General features: G+C 44.0%; 1 protein-coding gene across 37 annotated transcripts in view; it reads right to left on the bottom strand.

Moving 5' to 3' along the window:
* Dst (dystonin) overlaps positions 1-21,787 on the bottom strand; it is a 434,856-nt gene that overhangs the window by 121,710 nt on the left and 291,359 nt on the right. For 29 of the 37 annotated variants that reach the window (XM_076558433.1, XM_076558438.1, XM_076558418.1 and 26 more), the window contains 8 exons: positions 20,973-21,071; positions 11,180-11,308; positions 9,049-9,137; positions 8,129-8,261; positions 1,689-7,100; positions 1,406-1,555; positions 722-937; positions 400-549 (listed from right to left, as the gene is read on the bottom strand). In XM_076558433.1, coding sequence (XP_076414548.1) covers positions 400-549; positions 722-937; positions 1,406-1,555; positions 1,689-7,100; positions 8,129-8,261; positions 9,049-9,137; positions 11,180-11,308; positions 20,973-21,071 — 6,378 coding nt within the window. Of the gene's footprint in view, positions 1-399; positions 550-721; positions 938-1,405; positions 1,556-1,688; positions 7,101-8,128; positions 8,262-9,048; positions 9,138-11,179; positions 11,309-11,436; positions 14,198-14,818; positions 17,537-20,972; positions 21,072-21,787 lie in introns of those variants that run through there. The other 8 variants (XM_076558446.1, XM_076558445.1, XM_076558448.1 and 5 more) reach the window with 2 other exon arrangements.

Below are 21,787 nucleotides of genomic sequence, written 5' to 3'. Positions count from 1 at the left end.
AAATGTGAATTCGACACATGACAATTTTAGTTTTCTGATTCTGAGACAAGGAGCCTAACTGTGTTCATGGGATTGTTGTTCAAATTAAGAGCATGTAAAAAAAAATTTCATACCAAAATTATCTAAGTATGACTTATGCTCCCATACTTTTGACTAATTTATGGCTATCTTGTGCTTACATCATTCATTTATAAAAAAGACATGCACACAAATGTCACTTTGTCAGTGGTACGGTGTATGGGATAGCTTCCAGAGTTAGGGCAGTTATGAAAGGTATCTCTTCAGGCCAAAGACAGGCTTGAAGTCCCTAGTAGTCTCAGGAAGGTTGTATTTGTCCTGAACATGTCTTACCCTAAATCTACAGGTCTTAGACCTTGTCATATGGACTTTGATACTTGCCTTAAGAAACTTCACACTTTCTTTTACAAGTTCAGTATCTTGGATGTTCACAGTTTGAATATCCTTCACAGATTTGCTTTTCTCTGATACCCAATCTGAATATGACGTAAGTTTATGCAGGAAGTCTTCATAAACTTCTGTGAGTTTAGACTAGAAAACAAAATTACATGTTCATCTCTGTTTGTCCCCCAAATTTCGAAGTCCTACAATGATTCTGTTTGAAGAGTTGAGAACTGTAAAACGATAATACTTAAAAAAAAACACAAAATTTTAATTAATTAATCACATTTTATTCAAAATCCACCCTTTTATAAAAGCCTACCATTTCAGAGTCGATGGCAAGCATGAGCCGTTTCTTTCTTTCTGAGGATGCACTGCTAAGGGATGAGAAGGCACTCTGTAAACCTTCGTGGCTTTTGCTCAGTTCCTCTCGATGTCTTCTGGGAAGGTCACTAGGAAAAGACTTTAAGAACTCTTCTGCCAACTTTAGATCTTTTCTCAAAAACACAGCAATTGGAGCAAACCCCAACTCAAATGTCTGCAAAGAAATATATTCCACATCTATTTACCACTCGGCAAAAGGCACAAACCCAAACACAAAACATAAGGGCAAAGCATTCCACATTTTGCAAATTGTGCATGACGTGGTACCATCCACGAACCACCCAATACGGCAGGGCAGCTGGGGTCTGAATGTCTCCCAAGGCTGGTGCTCTGGACCTTGGCTTGGTGCTACAGGAGAGGATTAGAAACTTTAAGAAGTGGACTTAATAGGAGAACTTCAGATCTCAGGACTTGGGGGACTCTCAAAGGGGACAGGGGCACTATGGACTCCCTCTCTTCTGCCTTTCAGTATGAGGTGATGAACTGCCTTGCCACAAAACTAAAAGTAACAGGACCAAGGGGTCGTAGGTCAGAGCCTCTAAAACTATGACCCCATACAGACCTTTTGCTTAACTTGATTACTGATGGAAAGCTGACAGGCACGTCAGTAGATTAAACTTACCTCTAACTGCTTAAGCTGATTCTTCAAGGCTTCTAGACTGTTATCCTCAGACGGCTGACTTTCTAATGGGGGTTTCATGTCTCCAAGCAAAGCCAAGTACTCATGCATTTTCTCAGTATACTGTAAACACTGCTGCAACTCACTGGAACACTGAAAACAGATTTGGATACAGTAATTAATAGCCTTTATGAAAAAATATTAAAGGAAACAAAATGCATGGGATTATCCCCCACGTGTTTGCTGCTGGAATTGTCATGGGAAAAAAATGACTACGTCAACTCACTTTTTCCACCGAGTTGTCACCAGAGGCCATTTCTTTTGCTCCAGAAACGCGTTCCGAATGACCCGGAGGCTCACTGCACAGCTCTTCAAGCTTCCTGTCTCCTGCCAAGGCTGCTGTGTGCACAGTAGAGAGCTCTGCCCCTGTTTCTCCCACAGTTTGCGGGTTCGGAGAATGGCGAGTTCCTTCTTTGCTTTTCAGACCACCACAGATGTACGGCTCTTCCTCCACCACCTCAGAAGCAGCCTGTGGTTTTTGATTCGAGGCTCCAGCCTGTTCTCTTTCAGCGGAAGAGCCATCCAAAAGCAGCTTGTACAAAGCATTTTTAAGTTGTGGTGGAAATAATTCAGATGCAATGCCTCTTTTCTCTGGATCCCACTCCATTTGAGTTAACACTTTCATCAACTCAGATGTGCCTGGGGTTTCTTGGGTCTGTTGTTTTTGCTTCAGTATATCAAGAAGACTTGCAATGCAGAGAGGATCCCCTCCACTCTCTGCCTTCGGTTCTGATGAGTTATTCGTGGGGGAAACGCCAAGACTGGGCACACTAGATACTTCATCCGGCAACTGAGGCAAGACAACTGTTTTAATGAAGCTCTGAACTGAAATTTTGGTGCCTGTGCAAGCTGAAGGGTCTCCCCCCTCTTGGAGATTGGTATGACCTTCTTCTAACATGCTTTTCAAGATGGCCTCCCCACCATTCCCAAATGCCAGAGACAACTCGGGAACATGAACCGCTCTCTCTTGGAGTCTTGGAGCTAAGGCTGGTTCTCTGTGTGGCTCTTTCTCAGTGCTTTCTTTCTCCCTGCTGCTTCCTAACGGTGAGCAGCCCCCCTCTGAAGTGTTACTGGAGGCGCTGTTCACTCCATTCAGATGGAGCTTAGACTGCTCAGAATTGGTATTTTCTCCACAGTCCTCCACACTTTTAAGAGGCAGGGGTGACAGTGTGGTGTCCCTATTTTCTGGAGTGAACTGAAGGCTTCCTGTTTTTCCTTCTGAGATACTTTCTTTGGTACAAGTATCACTTTGCTGGATCTTGGCACCTGGAGGCCAGTCTTCTTGGGAAATGACTGACGTTTCCTCTGCATTATTTACTGTCCATAAATCATCCTCCATGAGAGGAGAAACGATTGAGGCAGAGCTTGGGATGTTTTTGTTTGGTTCTGGTATATCCACTTTTATATGTTTGTCAGAGTTTTCTAAGGAAGTAAACGGATCACTCTCTGTCTCCAGTCCTTCTGTGAAGGAATCTCCTTCCACGTGGCTCTTTCCCTCAGGGGATGTGACATCTGAAGTAAAGTAGGCATGAGTCACTTCAGAAGCTGGGGTGTCAAATATTTCTGCCAGAGTCTCAGACGGAACAGGACTTTCACTGACATTTTTGAGTTCACCTCCAAGAGTCACAGTGGCTGCTTCCAGGCCCCCTCTGTGAGCGAGTTGCTCGGTGTTCGTCAGTGGACGGGGAGCCTGGCTCTTCACCATACTGAGGCTCTCTGGTGCACTTTCATTTGGAATGGGGTTGAGATGCCTTTCTTCTTCTCCTGAGCCTTCTATCGACCCTTCCTCTTTACCCAAGCCCACTTCCCGAACGCATGTCTCGTCCACCAGCTGGTCATTTTTGCCGCCTCTACCTTTAACCAGACCTCTTCCGCTTTCCTGCCGATCCTTGTCACTTACGCTGGATGACAACTGGCTTTCCCCAGAAGGTCCTCCTAGTAACTCAGTTTCAGAACAAATGATTTCCTCCAAAGATGGACTGATTTGGGGTGGTACATTCTCAAGATACTCGCCTTCAGCCTTTAGAATATTTGTAGATTCCGGCCCTTGAACCAATTTGACTTTTGTGCTCATCACATCACTTTCTAATTCGGAAATCAAACCGGCATCGTTAGATAAAATACTTTCAAAGCCAAAGACTTTTTCCGAGGCCTGGTCTTTAGCATCAGTCAGCGACACATCTTGAGTTGCCACGTGACCAGCCAGGCTGACTTTGTTCTCCTCATCAGCTTCCGTCGTAAGTTCTGGACGGCTGCTTCTTTCAGTGCCTTGACTTTGCTTCCCAGTTGATTCTGGCTGCAAAGCCCTGGCACGGTGCTGCTTTTCTAAAGGACTGTCATGGTGCACTTCCTCCAGGAGAAGCATGGGACTGGTACTTCGGTTTTCACCCCCATGTTCCTTTCCAGGGGTGGTGCCACACAACCGGGTATCTCCAACGTGGTACACGGGCTTCCCGTTCTCATCCTCCACTCCTTGTCCCCCTCCTCCTCCATCACTGCTGTGGTCCCCACTGGGAGTGTCTTCGTCGTCGTCCTCATCCTCATCTGTGTCACTCACATCACACACAGACTGCCTGGAACTTTCTCTACTTGGTGTGGAACCTACCCGATCATCATCAGACTGGCTTTCTTGGCTAGTGCCACACTCCTCTCTTCTCCCTCTCCAACCCTCATCAGGTGTTACAGAAGCTCCTGAGCTCTCTTTCCTTCCTGTGATTTCACCGTCAGTCAATGAGTCAGAATCATTCTGGTCAAGGGCACACGGGCTTTCCCTTTTGGATGTAGGTTCTATTAACTGTTCATTCACCTTGTCTGAGCCCACTGAATTTAACTGTTTCTGGTCAACTAAATGTAATTCAGCGTTCTCTGTACCTACAAGAAATTCCTGAGAACAGTGTGCTTTGCTCTTCACACTTAAGCTATCAACGATTCCTCCTTGGGGAAACAAAGGACTTTTCTTCTCTTCTGAAACATCATACAGAGTATCACCAGGAGGAGGAGTCTCATCATTTTCCTCCTGCAACATGTCATAGTCCTCAGGCTGCAAACCATCACGGTCATCACCTTGAAGAACTAGAGAATCGTGGTCATCATCTTCAAACAAGGGGGTATCATAAAAATAATCATCACTCTCAGTGTCTGTCCCTGAGTCACTCTGCTGATCAGCAAGCAGTGATGTCTCATAGTCACCAGCATCAATGGCTCCTTTATGTGACAATGTGCCACAAACAGAGGTGTCGGTATTGTGTGAACCATCCCCAGGGATCATGGTACAGGAGTATTTGTCCACCTCAGACCCACTTTTCTCATTTTCATCTGTTTGTTGAGTATTTTCACTCTCACCTGAAACATCTGACATGTATTCATCACTGTGATATTGTACTTGAGGATCACTACACCCAATATCTAAAGATTTCTGTCCACAGTGCTCTCCCTGGAAGCTGATGTTAATAGCTGCGATTCCCAGAAATTGGTCTTGGAATTTTTCGCTTGCACTTTTATCAGCTGACACACTTTGGTCACTGAACGACAATGGAGAAGCTTCACACATATATCCCGTGTTCTGTGGGGTTGGTGATTCACTCAGACTGCCCTGACTGTGCCTCAACTCATCATGACTTAACAGGGCACTCAGCTGGGGGGAGTAGTCAAAGACAGACGGGTCCTTCTGCATACTCTCTTCATTCTCTCGTTCATTCCGATGACCAAGTCTACCAGTTTTTGATGTCAAAAAATTACCTGCAAAATCTTGAGTGCTTTTAGAATGATTACATTCATCTGGATGTGCCTTTGTTTCAAGCTCACTTTGATCCTTACTGTCTTTCAGTATGTCATCAGAATCATGTCTGAGCACGCTCCCCCCTGCATATTCAGGCTGTGTTGAGTATGATGGAGGTTTGGGGACACACATGCTAGATGGACTGCTGGCTTTATGAACAATTGCTGTTGTATTTGTTAGGTTTTCTGCCCAATACAATTCACTACTGTTGTCATTGTTTCCCGTTCTACAGAACTCTGTATTTATGGCACACTCTCTGTTTTCAAGAGCCTCTTTATGTTCCGGTTGTCTGTAAGGACATTTAGCAGAACCAGCTGCTGACGTTGAACACTCATCCTTTTCTTTCCTTGAGGCACAATTAGGAAAGGCACCAGGGATGCTTAGGACTGAGAGACTTTCTTTTACGGCTGTGCCGGCTCCAAGTTCTGCACCGCAGCTTTCCAGCAGCATGCTCACAGCCTCGTCCAAGTCTCCATCATAGAGCAAAAGCCTCTGGCCAGTATTTGCATCCATGTAGCTGTTCACCATTAAATAAGAGAGGAATAACTTTTTAGTTTGTTCTGAGCTCTGGGTTGTCACTGACTCTTCACCATCAGAACCATCCTCTTCTTGCCTGTAGTCATGAACTGTAGATGGCTGGAATTTACAAAAAGAGAGCCATCTTTTGGCATTTTTACAAGCTTCTAAATCTCCCAAATCTGGCATTTTGTCTGGCAGGGTTATATTTTTTAAAATGGATGCTGTGTTATTATCTATAATCCCCAGCTGCTTGGCAACATCCAAATCAATGACCTGAGAACTTTCTGGGATATAGAGAGCAGCGATTTTCTGTCTCCCGTTCAGAATTTTGTAGGCTAATTCGTTTGTGATCAACTCTTGCTGTAAGGAAGAAGATGTGGGAAATATTTCACCGGAGTGGGGCCAAATGAGTCCAACATAGCCCCGCTGGGCCTCCAGAACCAGGAGCGCACTGCTGGACGTTATCAGGTCACACTGCACTGCTTCGTCCACCGTTAAGCGCTTAGCAGGGTTGGAGCGCAGGATCCCACCGGTCTGAAGCTGATAGGTGAGGATACTGCTTGCAGTGTCCCTGTCAATCATTCCCTCTGCCACGGCTTCTTCCACAGTCATTCTCTGCCCAGAGGTGCAATCGATCAGACCACCAGACAGAAGCTGTGCACCTAACAACCTAAACATGGTTTCACGGTCTATGAGCCCTTCGTGAGCGGCTCTTAGGACGCTGACGTTTCTTCCGCATTTCAGTGTTATTCGGCCCGCTTCCTGTGGTCTCACGGGTAAAAGCCAAATCCCGGTATTTTCCTGCAAAATGCTTCTTTGGACCATGTCAGTTAAAGATACCTTCTCGGAAGTGCATGGGTCAATAAGATCTTTGCATGTGTTTTGCCTTTCAAGGACTTTAGAAAACAATGCCGAGGAAATCAAATTCTGCTGGAAAGCCTTTTGTAGGGTCAGGGGTTCACCTGTGGCTGGAGCCACCAGAGCACCCGCAGAAAGCAGTATCTCAAGAACGCGGATGGCCATGGATTCTGATATCATGCCTTGAGCCAGACAGTCCAGCACGGGAATCGTAGTTGGCGAAGTAGTGGAAATGATCTGCTTTACTTCATTTAGCTCTTTCAGTTGGCACAGAATTTGTTCATCAATGAGGCCATGGCTTTCAGCATCTTGGAGGTCAAAACACTTTCTTGATTCTGGTGAAATCAAACCAGAAATCACCAGCTGTGCCTCAAGCAACTTGATTCCTGTCTCATAGTCAAGAAGGCCTCTTAAAACCGCCTGGAAGATGGAAAGGACCTCTCCAGTTGACTCAATGATGGTGCCCGCGATCACTTTATCCAGCTGGAAGGAAAACGCAGAAAGCTCGGGTCAGTCTGGAACCCAAGGCCGTTTCCTACCACTTAGGTGGTTTTGTTTTATAATAATAAACTTGATCATAAAAAAGTCCTCTACTTACCAGGGCAGCTTGTGAATGTTAGGCAGCTCAAATGCACAAGTGACCTATGTCAGTGATCTAGTCAACAGCACAGGATGTGATAAGCTTTGAAAACGACATGCATCTGTGAATTGAAAACTCAATATCTGTGTACACTAACGAGGTTAGTGAGGACATGGAGTAGGTGTCGACAGAGAGAACAGAACACACATCTAGAAGGCAAACCATGCTTCCTGCATCCGAGTGAGATTAGAGTCTAGTGACAAGAAAGAGCATCAAACTCCATGCTACCGATGTTTACAGCATACAGACTTTCCCGAGGATAGTAAAAAAAAAACTAAGGAGCCAGAAACCTTGTTACATACCCCCAAAACACGACAAATTATGTCAAAGTATTCCTAGGAGTCGTGGAATTAAAAATAACAAACACTTTTAAAATATCGGGCATTGTGTTGGGCACATTACTACGAGCCAGACAATTTTTAAATGATTTCTGTTATTTTTTTTTTTAAAGGTGTGAGTATTCTCACTTTAAGGTGTAGCCTCCCATCACTCAAATAATTTTCGTGGGTATCTCTGACAATCAAAAAACTCCATAGCATATCAACTGTAGATGTAGAAATGACCCATGCACGGGCTCTTTTCTAACCATATTTTATAATAAAATACCTAACATAACAGTAAAAGAATGGCTTTGAAAAAGAAGAGTTAGAAAATGAACGAGTCCTCTTATACCATGCAAGGCAGAGATTAAGAAGGCAGAGAATGATGATCAGCACATGTGAGATTGTACTTGATAAACACAGAGGCCTCCAAACTCTCCATCTCTCTCCATGTATTTCCCACCTATAAACCTTGAGGTACATTACCATACATTTTCAGCCATGCACAGACCAGACTCTTGAATGGACCTCACATCAGTGAGCAACGTTACCTTCTCCTCTGCCTTCGTATCTCCGGAGGGTTGCAGTTCCTGCTGTTTCAGGGATTCACTGAATAATAAATTATAACCTTCTTGAAGAGCTTTCACTTGTTTCTCCAATTCCTTTCTTTCTTCATCTGTCAGTCTACAACAGGCATAAAGTATCCAGGGATAGTGTTAGCCTTCACGTGTAAAAGTTTGTAACCCGTCTCCATGTCTCTGCTTCACAGTCTTCAAATAGAGTGTGACTATTTCTCAGGTCTTGAAATGATTATGTATTGAAGTCAGGGGCCTATATAAAATACCCAAGATTCTTTCCTTTGTCTAAGAAAGAGACTAAAGAGTTAAACTAGTAAGTCAGTGCCCTCCCAGATAAAAACAAACAAACAACAACAACAAGACCAGAATAACCGCTCCAAGTTGATCAGAGAAAGATTCTTCAAGGAATAACACAAAACCATTTCAGGGTAACCATGAAGAGGACACGCCAATAGGATTTAAGATGGGGGATGATGCCTTCTTTGTTCAAATCACTGGTTGAGATATATAAAGTAACTCGTGAAAAACAGGACTAGAAAACAGAGACACATCCATTATGTATGCATGTGTGCGCGCATACACACACACAGAACACATTTAAGAAGTTCCCCCAAAGAATTAAAACCTGACTTAGAGCCTGCCCTGCCACTCACTGGGTCCTCATATTCAACCTGTCTGAGTCAGTTTACTTGTAACAGATGAGGATGAGCACACTGTAGAACGGTGAAGGCTGGGGGTGGCGGGTCGCTAAGTTCACGTTCTATTGAGTAAAGTGTGGTTTGTTGGCGTTCCACTGTTAGGATGTCAGGTAAGACACGCTGCCTTTTGTCCGCTAGATGGATTTCAGGACGTGACCCTACACCCAATGAAAGGGCCAGTGAAAGCCAACATACTTGTCTCCATGTTTAGCCAAAAAAAGCTGTGTGGCTTGAAGAGCTTCAGAGAACTGCTCCTTTTTGGTTGATATTTCTTTACTGGAAATCTGTAAGGTAAGAAGGCACATTCAAACTCTCCCCCAACAAAATGAGTATTAACTAATAATTAAAAATGTATGATTTTAATCAAGACAAAAGTGACATTTGTATTTTCCGGTGACACACATAGCCTATCAGCTGTGAGCAGTGTACAGGCCAAAGAGGTCAGCTCTCCCCAGCAGACACAAGTGCAGAGTCCTCTGGGTGTCACGGTGCTATCATCTCAATCCAACACCACACAGTTCCTGCATCTGTCCTGGCTCACTAACACCCTTGCATGTCACCGTTCTCAAAAGGACACTGTGACTGTGGGACACTACTTCCAAAGAGGATCTTCCTTTCATAAGCTCCTTTTATTATTGTGAAAGTAGGCCTGTAGATCAAGAGATAACTGCCCCAGGCTAGCACACTCCATCCCAAGTCATCTGGGGCAACCAGAGTGGAAAACCCATTGATGGAGGAAAAAGGGAGTCCCCCCAAGACTTTTCCTTAACCCCTTTCATTTGATCAAAGCTTCCATTCTTGTAAATGAACAGGAATGGGAAATACTGGGCCAATGAAAAGATGCCAAGTATACTCCTTAGTCCATTGACATCTATTCTGCATGGCTGTAGGTAATCATGAAGGTAAATGGAATCTTTGAGCACTCACTCATTATGTCTATCAAACCACTTTCTCCTTTAAAAGAGAAAGAGCAAGTGTTCTGGTAGAATTCCAGGTTAAGGCCACAATCTTATTTAAAAGTGTCTGTGTATGCTACCTCTAAATCTTACTAACATTTTAGAGAATGTGTAACTATAACGTGAAGACACCAGGTGTTCTTCCATTTGAATGACACACACCATGAAAGCTAACGACTCCATTTTTAAAGAATAATATTTTAAGTATAAACTTCTCAAGAGAAACCCTAAATCAGATCTATTTGGCCTTATATCAAAAGCAAGATTAGACAAGAGTTGATGCCTTTCCTGACCACTCCCCCCCTGCCCCCCCCCCCCCGGCCCTCCCTCCCCCTCCCCTGTGTCAGGGTCAATTGAGTATAAGTACTAAGGCGAAGCTAGAAGAGACACTCAACACTGAGACTGAGTGACAGCTCTAAAAACTACAATGTCAGGCAAGGGTAGGAGCTGGCCTCCTGTGGGAAAAGTATTCCTTATGCAAAAGCTTCTCTTGGTGTCAATGTCCAGACATGATGGCACATGCCTTTAATCCCAGCACTCAGGAGGCAGAGTCAGGTGAATTTGTGAGTTCAAGGTCAATCTGGTCTACAGAGCGAGATCCAGGACAGACACCAAAACTACACAGAGAAATCCTGTCTCAAAAAAAAAAAAAGAAAAAGAAAAAGAAAAAAAAAAGAAAAAGAAAAAGAAAAAGCAACTAAGGAGTTCAAGGCCAGCCTGTGCTGCATAGCAAGGGTGAGACTAGCCTCGACCTTGTCTCCCCCAAACAAGACCAACCCAACAAGATACAAACTAGAAGGAATTCCCACCACCAATAACAGCACTAATAGAATTTATAGCTTAATGTCAATGTCCTGAGCTTCAAGTGGTACACTGTGGGGCAAAAATACCTCCCTTATGCAGTCTCCCAACTAACACTAAGCAACTGTTTGCTTGTGAAACAGAAAAGATTCATAATGAAAGAACTACTAAACACTCAACAACGTTCACATCCTAGATGGTATTCTCCATGTCTTTCTGATATGGGTGGCATGGAGGTCTGGTAACTTCGTTGATCACCAATCCTAGTCATTCTAATGGGGGAGTGGATGTATAGAAGATGTGATGGGGGAGGGGATCTATGTAAGTCCTATAACCTATTGGCTTGCTGAGAGTGGAGCCAATGCAAATGGTTCTGGCTGTGGAATAGGATACCCTTTTCCAGCACATTCTAACTATGACTCTTTGGGCAAACTGACTAACGACCCAACCTCTTGGATCTTCATTGTAAGAGCCTGTAACCCAGGGGGAAATTAAGGTACTGATTTGTGCTTTGTAGACTGTATGATTCAGTAAATTTCACCCATCAGCATTAGAACCTCTGTGAATACCTGTTGCTTAGAGAAGAGAGGCTTCCCAGCTTTTTCCCCATCTCTCATTGTCTTGCTGATATTAGATACCCATTTCTGCAGTTCTTTAGCTTTGTCAACATGCTGTTTCTTCTCTTCTTCCAAAGACTTCTGACGGGTACAGTGGTTAAAAAAGAGAAGGTACATTCTAGTAAGTGACTGATGACCGAGCTTCTCAACTCACCTATCCTTTCTGCTGAACTTCAGAATGCAAAAAAAAAGTTTTCCCATCATGCACATGGGTTACGGAGATCTTTTATTCATTCACTTAACCGTGTCCGCCATGTCACAGCACAGATGTCTAGGGTAGCCAGGGAAGCTTTGACAATCTTTATTCACTGCTCTGACCACCCAGCTGCTTCATGAGTAGGACAAATAAGCAAATTCAACTTTATTCATGAGACTGCGAGATTGGGGAATTGCTGCCTTTACATTAGCATTACAATCGTGAACGCCTCCACAGAGAGCTCTCAGACAACAGGAAGCAAAAGGAGAGAGAAGGACGACACAGACACACAGATGATCCCCCTCCTCCAATACACAACGGGCTTGTTAGATTTTAATTCCAAAGTCTCAACTAAAACAAGAGATTACAACAGACACTTTAATATGTAAAGAACATCACAGCCTACAGGAAGCAAATCTCCAGCCTCATGGATCTGGAGCACATCTGCCTGTGCTCTTCAACCCCGCGGTGCTCTGTGAGGTACTCTTTCAAGATGCACATTGTTCCACGTCATTAACAAGCTGAATCTATTCAGTGAAAGAACTCTGAAGAAGGACTGAAGAAATTGAGTCTGTGAATGTGTGGATGGTCACCATGCTTACACCATTTTCTAGATAAAACCCATTTATTTAAGTGAGATAAGATTTCTTTTTTAAATGTAACTATTTTAGGGGGCAGCCAATCCTGTGTTATTTTCAATTCAAGAATGGCCGTGTTTTCTGAGCAGGGACCTATTTCTAGCCTACAAGAAATTCTCAGTGCTTCGAGTTTGGGACACAGTTCCTAGACTGCACATTTAGCAGACACCATCTGCTCTGAACAGATGGCGGGAAGCAGCCGGCATTGCCTCTGCATGGAGTTACTTAAACGCCCTACTGGGAAGAATAGTAGAGGCTGGAAATCCCTGTCATCAAGGGTTCAGAAACTTCTAACAGCTTAAGTCCTGTGTGGAAATCAAAATCAGCTTTCTCTAAGGCTTCTTTATATGTCAACTTTCTTTTAGTCTGAGGACATATTATATTCCTGATGTATGATTTTTGATCCTTGAGTCTGGTAGCGATGAGGACATCGATGATCCCTACCTGAAGGGCCTCTTCTATAGACAGCCTCGAGCGAACCTGTGGCTCTACCAGGCCCCCTGTCAAGTACTGGAATTCCAGGCATCGGATTCCCATCTCTTTACTTATGATATTTGCATTCACAGCTTCCACCACGGACATCGTTTTGTTAGTGACAGGATGGCCGATGCCCGTGATTACTAATTCACACTGGCGCAGCTGCTGGGCAAAGCCCTCATCAACTAGGCCTCTATGCAAAGCCTCCGCTACCCTGTATTTCTTGCCAGTCAGAGGATCAATTATCCCCCCTGTACTGACTTGGGCTTCCAGGCATCTGAGGGCAGTAATCCTATCAACCAAATTTCTCCGGGAGGCTTTCAGTAAGGAGATCCGTTCCCCACTAGCAGTCAGCCAGTAGCCTGCAATGGGACTATGCAAATCCTTCTTAGGAACTAGCTTGCTCAGCAGAGAGTCGGCCAGTTCTGTTAGTGTGGTAAGGCCTTCCTGATACTTTTGGACCAAGGCTTTGTCTAGTGTTCCCTGCTCTACAGCCTCACTAATATTGAACTGCAAACCAGTTTTGATATCAGTCAGCATGTGAGAAGGATGTCCGTAGGAGTCAAAAAATGTGGCTTCCTTCCACTGGTACTGCTGCCCTGAGAGTTCAAGGTAAATACTTTTGTCGATCAGGTTTCTCTGGAAAGCCTCATATGCGGTCAGCTCTGCTCCCGCTTTCGTATCCACCACAGAAATTTTATGAGTTTTCTCTATGTTGAGGTTGGATATGTCCCTTTCCCCAAAGGGCAGGAGAAAGCACTGGCAATCTACATCAAACACACACATCTGCAGCAACTCCGCATAATACAGAGCCTGCTTGTTGTTGGGGTTAGGAAAAACTCTGGTGTTGCTGGACGGCTCGTGCAGGAACTGTAAGATGGCATTGTTCAGCAAGCCCTGCTGCACAGCAGTTTCTGGAGGGACTCGGATGCCTCTCACAGGGTCAATGACGCCCCCACTGGCAATCTGTGCTTCCAAGATATGTTTCCCTTTCTTCCTATCAAGCATCCTATTTTCCATCGCCTGGAACACTGACAGCGTCTTAGAGGAATGTGGATATCCCAAGACGGCCTTCTCTGCCTCCAGGAGCCTATTCCTGAATTCAGGATCAACAATGCCTTGACGAACTGCATCTTCAACACAGTAAGTCTGACCAGAAATGGGGTCGATTATAAAACCTGTTGCAGCCTGAGCTTCTAAAAAGGCTAGAGCCATCATTTTGTCTATTATGATTTTCTGGGCTGCGGAAGCAAATGACATTTTTTCTTTGGAAGACTCTAGATAAAGTCCTGCAATGGAGGTGGCTTTGGTCAAAAACTTGCTGAGACTTTTCTGAACTTCTTCAACAGTCTTCAGACCGAGTCGCAGCTGTTCGACTGTTCTCAGGTCCAGAAGCTTCGCTTCAGCCAGCTGCCTACCAGACACAGTGTGCCTGAGCCCTTGGAACTGGAACTCATCCTCCCTAACTGAACATGCTTGGTTAAGGTCAAAGCTCTGGGAAGTCTCTGGCTCTACGCTTTTCTTAAGGAAATCTCCCTTGAGTCCACCAGATGTTCTGGACCCTTCCAGCATCCATCCACCAGCACTGGAACTCAGCTTCTTCTCCTGTGTTAAGGTTGTGACTTCTGTATGCATACCACATTGTTTGTTCTTAGCTATCTGCAATAGGAATGTTTAAGATGTTTAAAGTTGCCTAAAGAACATGATGACATTGTATCAAATATTCTCGGCCCAAACACAATCCCTTGAATTATAAGTGAGTGAAGAATGGCAAACCAAGGGTAGGGGAGAATTTTTTGAGAGACTCAAGTTTTAGCAATTAAATACAGTAAAGTAGTGAATAAAATGAAACCTGGCCACAGAATACGCTAGAAGTTGAAAATAATATTTGGTTCTTCTAGTTCCCTCCCCCCCAAAAGTGCTAAGACTCTGACCCAGGGCCTTGCACATGCTAGGGAATTCTTCTACCACTGAACTGCATGCAACACAGCCATTCTCTAGATTTTTTAAAAAATATAATCACCATTAAAATATATACTCCTATAGGTATATCAGCTTACTCACTACATTTATGGACAATCTCAAGCATTCATATATCAGTGGTCATTTATAGTAAAATACAGCCAAACTGATGGAAAATTAGAGTATTATTTTCTTCTCAGGACGGCTATAGTATACAGCTTGGCATTCAAAACTGCTAAAAATGTAGCCTTGGAGAAAAAAAAGAAATAAAAGAAGCCTGGCCTGATGTAGCTAAGAAGGTCACAGAACAAGGTATACCTCCAAGGGTGTCAAAAGTTTCACCAGTTCCATTTCGAGCTTGTCATCCTGATACCTGACAGGCGGTCTGGAAGTCCTTGTCAAGGCTTGGTCTCTCATCTTCTCCAGCTCAGTCAGTCTCGGAATCGGGTTTTTCTCATCAAACGTTATCTGCAATTCCGTGCTTGTCTGCGAAAAGTACTCCGAGTAGCATGGTTGGCCGCTCTCCGTGTCCAGGAGCGTCCCTGGCTGTCGGAACTTGACCTCCTTTGGGATTTGTTCAGCAACCCTATGCTGCCATTTTTCTTCTGCCTGAGGTTGTGGTTCCGGAGTCCATCTCGACAGGGGACACCTGGCCTTGAGGTTCAGGTGTCCAGAGTTCCCAGAGCAAGTCTCTGCGGGGCGGTGGCACTCTCTCCCTGCCGTATCAAAACCTGACGTGGAGGTATGATCTCTGGCTGTGTTCTTTTCTTGAATTTCACACTGGAGCAAAGCTAACTGGTGCTCATGCTCCTTTATCTGCTGATCCATCCTCTGCTTGAGGCTTTCGACCTCCCGTCTCTGGGCGACCAGCTCCTCCTCGAGCTTCCGGCATTTCTGATAATGATTGGCTTCCACGTGCTGCCCCTGTTGCATCTTCTCGCGGTAGCACTGCAGCTGCCGCTCGAGCTCTCTGATGTTTGTCTCCCACTGCTTCGCGTTCTCCTGCGCGCGGCAGTTTTCCCTCTGAAGGGACACGAAGTCATGCTTAATGCCGGAGATGTCATTTTCAGTGATGACCTTGGACTCCATCAACTTTTCCATCTTCTTCCGAAACTCGTCCGCTGAGCGCTTGAACTTGTCCGACTCCTCCTGGAGCAGGACCATCTTCCTGTGGGTCATCTGCTCCTCGATGGTCTTCAAGTGCAGCTCATCCTGCACCCTCTTCAGCCTGTCGTTCAGCTCTTGCACCTGAGCCCGCTGCAGCTGGGCTTTCTGCTCCTCCCGACGCTTCTCCTCCTTGGAAGCGCTCAGCTCAGCACTCAGGTTCCTCACCTCCTTCTCCGTATTCTGGATGATGATGTTCTGTTGGTCACATTTCTGCTTAAATTCGCTCACCAAATTCTGGCTCTGGGCTAGGTCATCCTCTAGACTTTTAATCTTCCGGTGGAAGTCCTGTTCTGTCTTGGTCTGTTTGTGCAAGTGTTCGTTGGTGTTCCGTAACTGATCTTTAAAACCGTCGGCCTGAACCTGCAGCACTTCGCATCTTTGCTGGATCGCTTGTTTCTCTCGGACGATGTTCTTGGACTCGGCCTGAATTCTCTGCATCATTAGTTTGGTTTCATTATTCTGCCTCGTGAGCTCGTCCACCTTCTGTTTGAGCATTTCTGCACACTCGTTGCTTTTCTCCAGTTCTTCATTGAGCTTTCGGATTTTATCGTTATTTTCTTTCTCCGCTTTAATATTCTGAAGCAACTGTGCATGGCTCTTCTCAAACTCTTCTTTCAGATGATCCGATTTTCTCTGGCACAGTTGTCTCCTTTCCTCGGAGAGTTCCTTCTCATTCTGTGAAGAATGAACTTGGGAATTTAAGTGCTGAATGTTCCTCTCAGCTAGAGCATGTGCCCTGGTGATCCTGTCGACTTCTCTCTGGAGTTTTCCTTTCTCATGATGGAGAGATTCCAATTCTAACTGGTAGTTGTGCTTTATTTTCTTGAGATCATCAGCTTCCTGCCTGACCTCTTCAGCCTTGTCTGTCGTTTGGTTCAGCTGCCTGCCAAGTTCTCTGAGCTGTTGGGAGTAGCGTTCCTGGACCTGATCCTTCCTTTCCAGCTCCCCCTTCAGGCACTTGAGTGTGTTATTCGTCTCATCCAGCTTGTCTTTGAGCAGCCGCGCCTTTTCCTCAGAGGAAGCCTTTTCAAGCTGGACCGCACTGAGTTCGTACTTGAGCTCCCGCATCTCTTTCTCAGCCTTCCTGTTGGCCACCGTCAGCTCGTCCACCTGCTGCTTAAGTTCCTCCTCCTTCTGTCTGTCCTGCTCCTTCTGGGGGCCCGCCACAGTCCTACAGGCCGGCAGCCCATTTTCCCGACACGAATACTGAATTTCGGTTATTTTTCTCCTTGCTTCCAATTCGATCTTTTGCTTCTCCTTCAGCTGCTTCTCGGCCACCTGTTTCTGGAATGCCAGGTCCCTCTCCATCTGCTGCACCAGCTTCAAGAGTTCCTCCTCGTGGTCTCGCTTTCGCCGGAGTTCCTCCACTAACGCCTGTTTCTGCTGTTCCAGATCGCTGAGGCTCGAGTCCTTCCTCCTCAGATGATCTTCGAGGGTTCTCCTCGTGAAGGTGTGTTCCTCCAGCTGACTCCGGAAGTTACGGAGGTTCTCCTCCACTGCGGCTCGCCGGGCCTCAGCCTCAGAGGTGAGCAGCCTCACCCGCTCCAGCTCCCGCTCGGCAGCTTCCTTCTCCCTCACAATGGTCTCCAGCTCCCGGCGGTACTGCTTGGCCTCGCTCTCCGCCCTGAGCTTCTGCAGAGCGATGTCCTCCACGTTCCTCTGTTGCTTCCTCAGTTCATTTTCCGCAGCCTCCTTAACTTTTGGAAGCTCTTCCTCCACCCGAGATTTTTGCTTCTTTAGCTCAGCTACCATTGTTTCCAACTCACTGATCTTTCCTGTAAGTTTGCTATTTTCAACCATGGTTGCTTTCTGACGCTGCAGCAGATCTGAATACGCCCCGTGCTCAGAATTCTCCTTAGACCTTTTCATCTACAAGAAACATTTAAAGTATCAAAGCCGTTCTACTGAAACAGATTCTGGATCCTCTGAAGTAGTGCTCATGTACTCACGAGACCAAGGGAACTCATGTGCAGAACAAGCAGTGGCCACCAGCACCAGCACCAGCACCAGTTTCTTCAGAGCGGAAACCTCAGAAAGCCGGCAGGGAGGAGACAGGTCACCTAAAGGGTGTGCGTCCCAAAGAATCCCTTTTGCCCCTCAGGAGTAATTTCATATAGAAATTAGCTGGCTTGCGGTTTTGAGGCAAGAAGAGACTACCGAACATGAAGCGGGGCCCTGAACTTTTATAGATGTAAAAATTAAGCTTTGGTCATGATATCCACTCTGCTCTCACAATTCAATCACGTCAGCTTGGAATAAAACCACCACGCAGGAACAAAGAACACAGATTTAGTTTGCAATATCAAGCCCAGTGGAAATTAAACATGGTACTCACAGTGCCATGTTTAGGATTAAAGAAACAGAATTCCAGAACAGAGAGCCGGATTCAGAAGTAACAGTTTTAACAGGGGAAAGGAGAATTACATGCATCTTGACATTTCCAAGTCACTGTTTCCGATGGCGAGTGTGACAATGACAAGATGGGGATTGCTAATGTAAAGGCAGCTCCCGTCCCTTCCCTGGCCTTAGAGGAGGTGATACTGACGCACTCCCAGACTTCACTGCTGCTGGCACTGGCATGCCTCAGCTGAAATCCATTTTGTCGAGTACCTTCAGATACCCCAATACAAATGTTTTGAAGGTATATCCATCTTATCAAATAAAAACAAGAAAACCTTTCAGCAGGGGAGAAGCCTGAGAAACTGACTATTAACTGAAACTCTACATGCTTGGACTGGCTTCCAGACATAGCCTAGTTCTCTTAGTTAACACTGCGGTGGTAGCTTTGTATCCACTCAGAGTAACTGCAGTAAGAATTCAGTAGGAATACAGAAATCATTCTGTAGAAATCATCTGTTTTCGCGGGGATATATGGGAGTTTCAAGAATGTAATTCACAACAAAGCTTTTCCTTCCTCTACTTTCCTGATCTTTGATCATTTGGGGCTTAAAAAGCTCAGCTTCCTCCATTAACCCACCCATGGTTGTTAGCACAACTCCCTGGGTAAGAAAGCCTCATTACAACTGGTATGTTTTTTTGAATTATGTGTCACAGTCAACTCTGTCGTACTGCAACGTTCTGTCTGTTTAAAGTCCTCTCAGGGCTCAGCCCTGCACCCCTGAGACCTCAGTACTTAGACAGGAGGACATGGAGTTCCAGGCCATTCTGGGCTTCCCAGAAAGCCACTGTCTCAAAAACAAAAATGCAAATTTTAATTTTTAATAATTCTTTCTAAGAACCAGTTTCTTACCAAATCTTACTTTGAAACATAGCTTAGCTTTGGCCAAGGTATTTTGAGCCTTTTCCTCTTGGTCAGATTCTGCTTACCTCAGCAAAAAATAAAATTAAAGGTAAAATTTATTGATGAGTCTTCAATATCTTAATTAGTCATTTTGGTGGTTTATTAATAATTCTATGTTATCCTATGTTGGCTAGGATTTTTTTCACACATGCTTAAAATTACTTTAAATAGTTTAGGTCAATTACTGATTTTTCATCTTGTAGACAACAAACTTACTCATAAAAAAACACTCCTTCAAAGGGTCTCTTTATGCAGTGAGATCAATTTCTAGAGCTGGGTCTTTGCATTGGCTACAGAATTCCATCACTGTATCAAATATAGAGCTAAGCCAATGTCCTAGATTCCTTTAACATATTTGGTTACTTCTGAAATTTACACAGATTTGCTTATATGCTGACTATGAAAAATTCTGCTCTCAGGGCAGTTTATTCTGTGGCTCTTCAAGACTGTTTCAGAAGTACTATTCTCTGGGGTCTAAAACTCCATATCTTTTAAAGGACAGTTCATTAATATTAATAAACAGAAGGGTATTACATTTTATTATAAATTATAGTCTTTGTGTATCTTCAAAACTATATTGTTTGTATTTTCAACTCTCTATAACTCTTCAGTGCTTCAGTAATAATTAGTACTGAAGTCTTTGAAAATCTTTGTTTCTGTCATCTTCCATCTTATTGCAGGAATTGAGCTGAGCGGCCCACATATGTACAATTAGATTTATACCATGAGAATAGAAAAGGACTTAAATGATTTTATGTTTAACAACTGCACGTAAAATTTAAAAGACATGTACACTACTTAAAATGGAATAACATCTTTCAAAATGTAGTGAAAATAAGAAAGTTCTTTCACACATAAGTGCATTATATTTACTAAAGGAGCTACAAGCACTCTGGGCTCCTTGGAAGCATAAGGGAGGTGTTATAAATCTTTAAGTATATACATTAGTGGGTTAGTGCAGAAAAAAGTTGACTCCCAACAGACTAAAATAGTTTATAAGAGAGTCCCAATTCCAGAAGCTAAGAAAGTAAGCACCATCTCCCAGGCACTGGTGACCGTTTGTTCTTTCAATACATAAGCAACACTCGATCAGGTAGCGACACCTGTAGAATTTCAACAGTCCAATTACGATGGCCAGGCCCCAAATTTAACCATTTACACATTTTAGCATTCTTTAAACTATTTTTGTCTGTTCTGGGACGAGGAAAAGAAAGGCCATCCAAAGAAATGAGCACAGTATAATCCCTTCAAGATGGTAATCAATGGGCTTTCAGGTTATATACTTTTACAGATAATTTCTTATTCTTCCTATTACTCAACACAATTTTAAATTCCAGATCAAAGCTGCAGGAGTCCTTCAAATCGGAACCATACTTACCCCTTCTAATCACGTATAATTTTTGGGCAAAAACACAAAGGGTAAAACTCCACCAATTATTAAAAAGTCCATTCTTTTATATAAGTATCTACTACTGTTTTTCTTTTTAATTAATTGTAATAATCTTAATTCTTAAAGATGCGCATTAGTTCAAATGCATAACACACACGTTTACATACTGCATATCTACAGACTGAGCAGCAGGTGCCATTGAAGGAAATAATTTCTCAGCCGTGAGGAAGATGAACAAAATTCTGCCCAAATGCCAAAATCTTCCAGTTGAAACGGAACCATTTATGACTCTAACTCTATCATGTTAGGGTTCTGAAGGACCTGCTTTTGAGGTTTTGGGGATCAAACCCAGAACTAAAGCATGGTTAAGCAAATACTCTAGTCCACCCGAAGCAAAAATTTAAAAATGCTTTTCTGTTTTGGAGAATCTAAAAAATAAACAAACTAACAAATGTCCAAGGCTTTCCCTCTTTCCCAGTTTAAGCTTCTAATTAACTACTGAGTATTAACTATTGACCATTTTAGAATGAAGCCCATTTTTGCCTTCCCCAAACATTACAGTTACTGCTCCAATCTAGTTCCTGTTTCCTCGGATGTCCACTGTTGATGGTTACCTCCTCCTCTTCCAGCCTTTTCAGTGAATCACCAGCAAATTTAATATACTGTGTCATGAGAGTGACCAGGGCAGTGTATCGAGTCCGCAGGTCCATGAACTGCAAGGCAGAAATGATATGAACGTTATCTCTGTTCCTAATGAGTTGAGGGAACTCTGAGTGATGCCCACACTACCAACTGGACTTTGAAGAACAAAGCACACACTTACCCAACAGTGAGTGGCATTATTTCAGGAGTAATGAATGAGCTTGCTACTCTCTTGTATACCACATTAAGCCATAATTTGTACGTTTAATCATGAAGTACATTTTTTTTCTGCATTAATAAATGATCTTTAGCTGGGCAGTGGTAGCATACACCTTTAATCCCAGCACTCAGGAGGTAGACGCAGGCAGCTCTCTCTGAATTTGAAGCCAGCCTCGTCTATGGAATGAGTTCCAGGACAGTCAGGACACAGAAACCCTTTCTCTACCCCAACCTCCCTGGCAAAAATTTAAACAAACAAACAAACAAACAAGCAAAAAACTTTATTTTAAAAGGTTTTTTGTTGTTGCTTATTTTTGTTTTTTCAAGATAGGGTTTCTCTGTGTAATAGCCCATAGAGACCCACCTGCCTCTGCCTCCTGAGTGCTGGGATTAAAGGCCTGCGCCACCACCACCCTGTAAGAGTTTTTTTAAGAGACTTAATAAAATGCAGTGTCACAGGACTTTCTGTTGTAGAATATCTGTTTACACTGTGTGAAGATGTGTCACTATGATAGGTTTAATAAAGAGCTGAATGGCCAATAGCTAGGCAGGAGAGACTAAGTGGGAC

The sequence above is a fragment of the Peromyscus maniculatus genome, chromosome 21, assembly GCF_049852395.1.
Source record: "Peromyscus maniculatus bairdii isolate BWxNUB_F1_BW_parent chromosome 21, HU_Pman_BW_mat_3.1, whole genome shotgun sequence".
Taxonomy (NCBI): Eukaryota; Metazoa; Chordata; class Mammalia; order Rodentia; family Cricetidae; genus Peromyscus; species Peromyscus maniculatus.
This window is presented reverse-complemented; position numbering and strand designations above follow the sequence as displayed.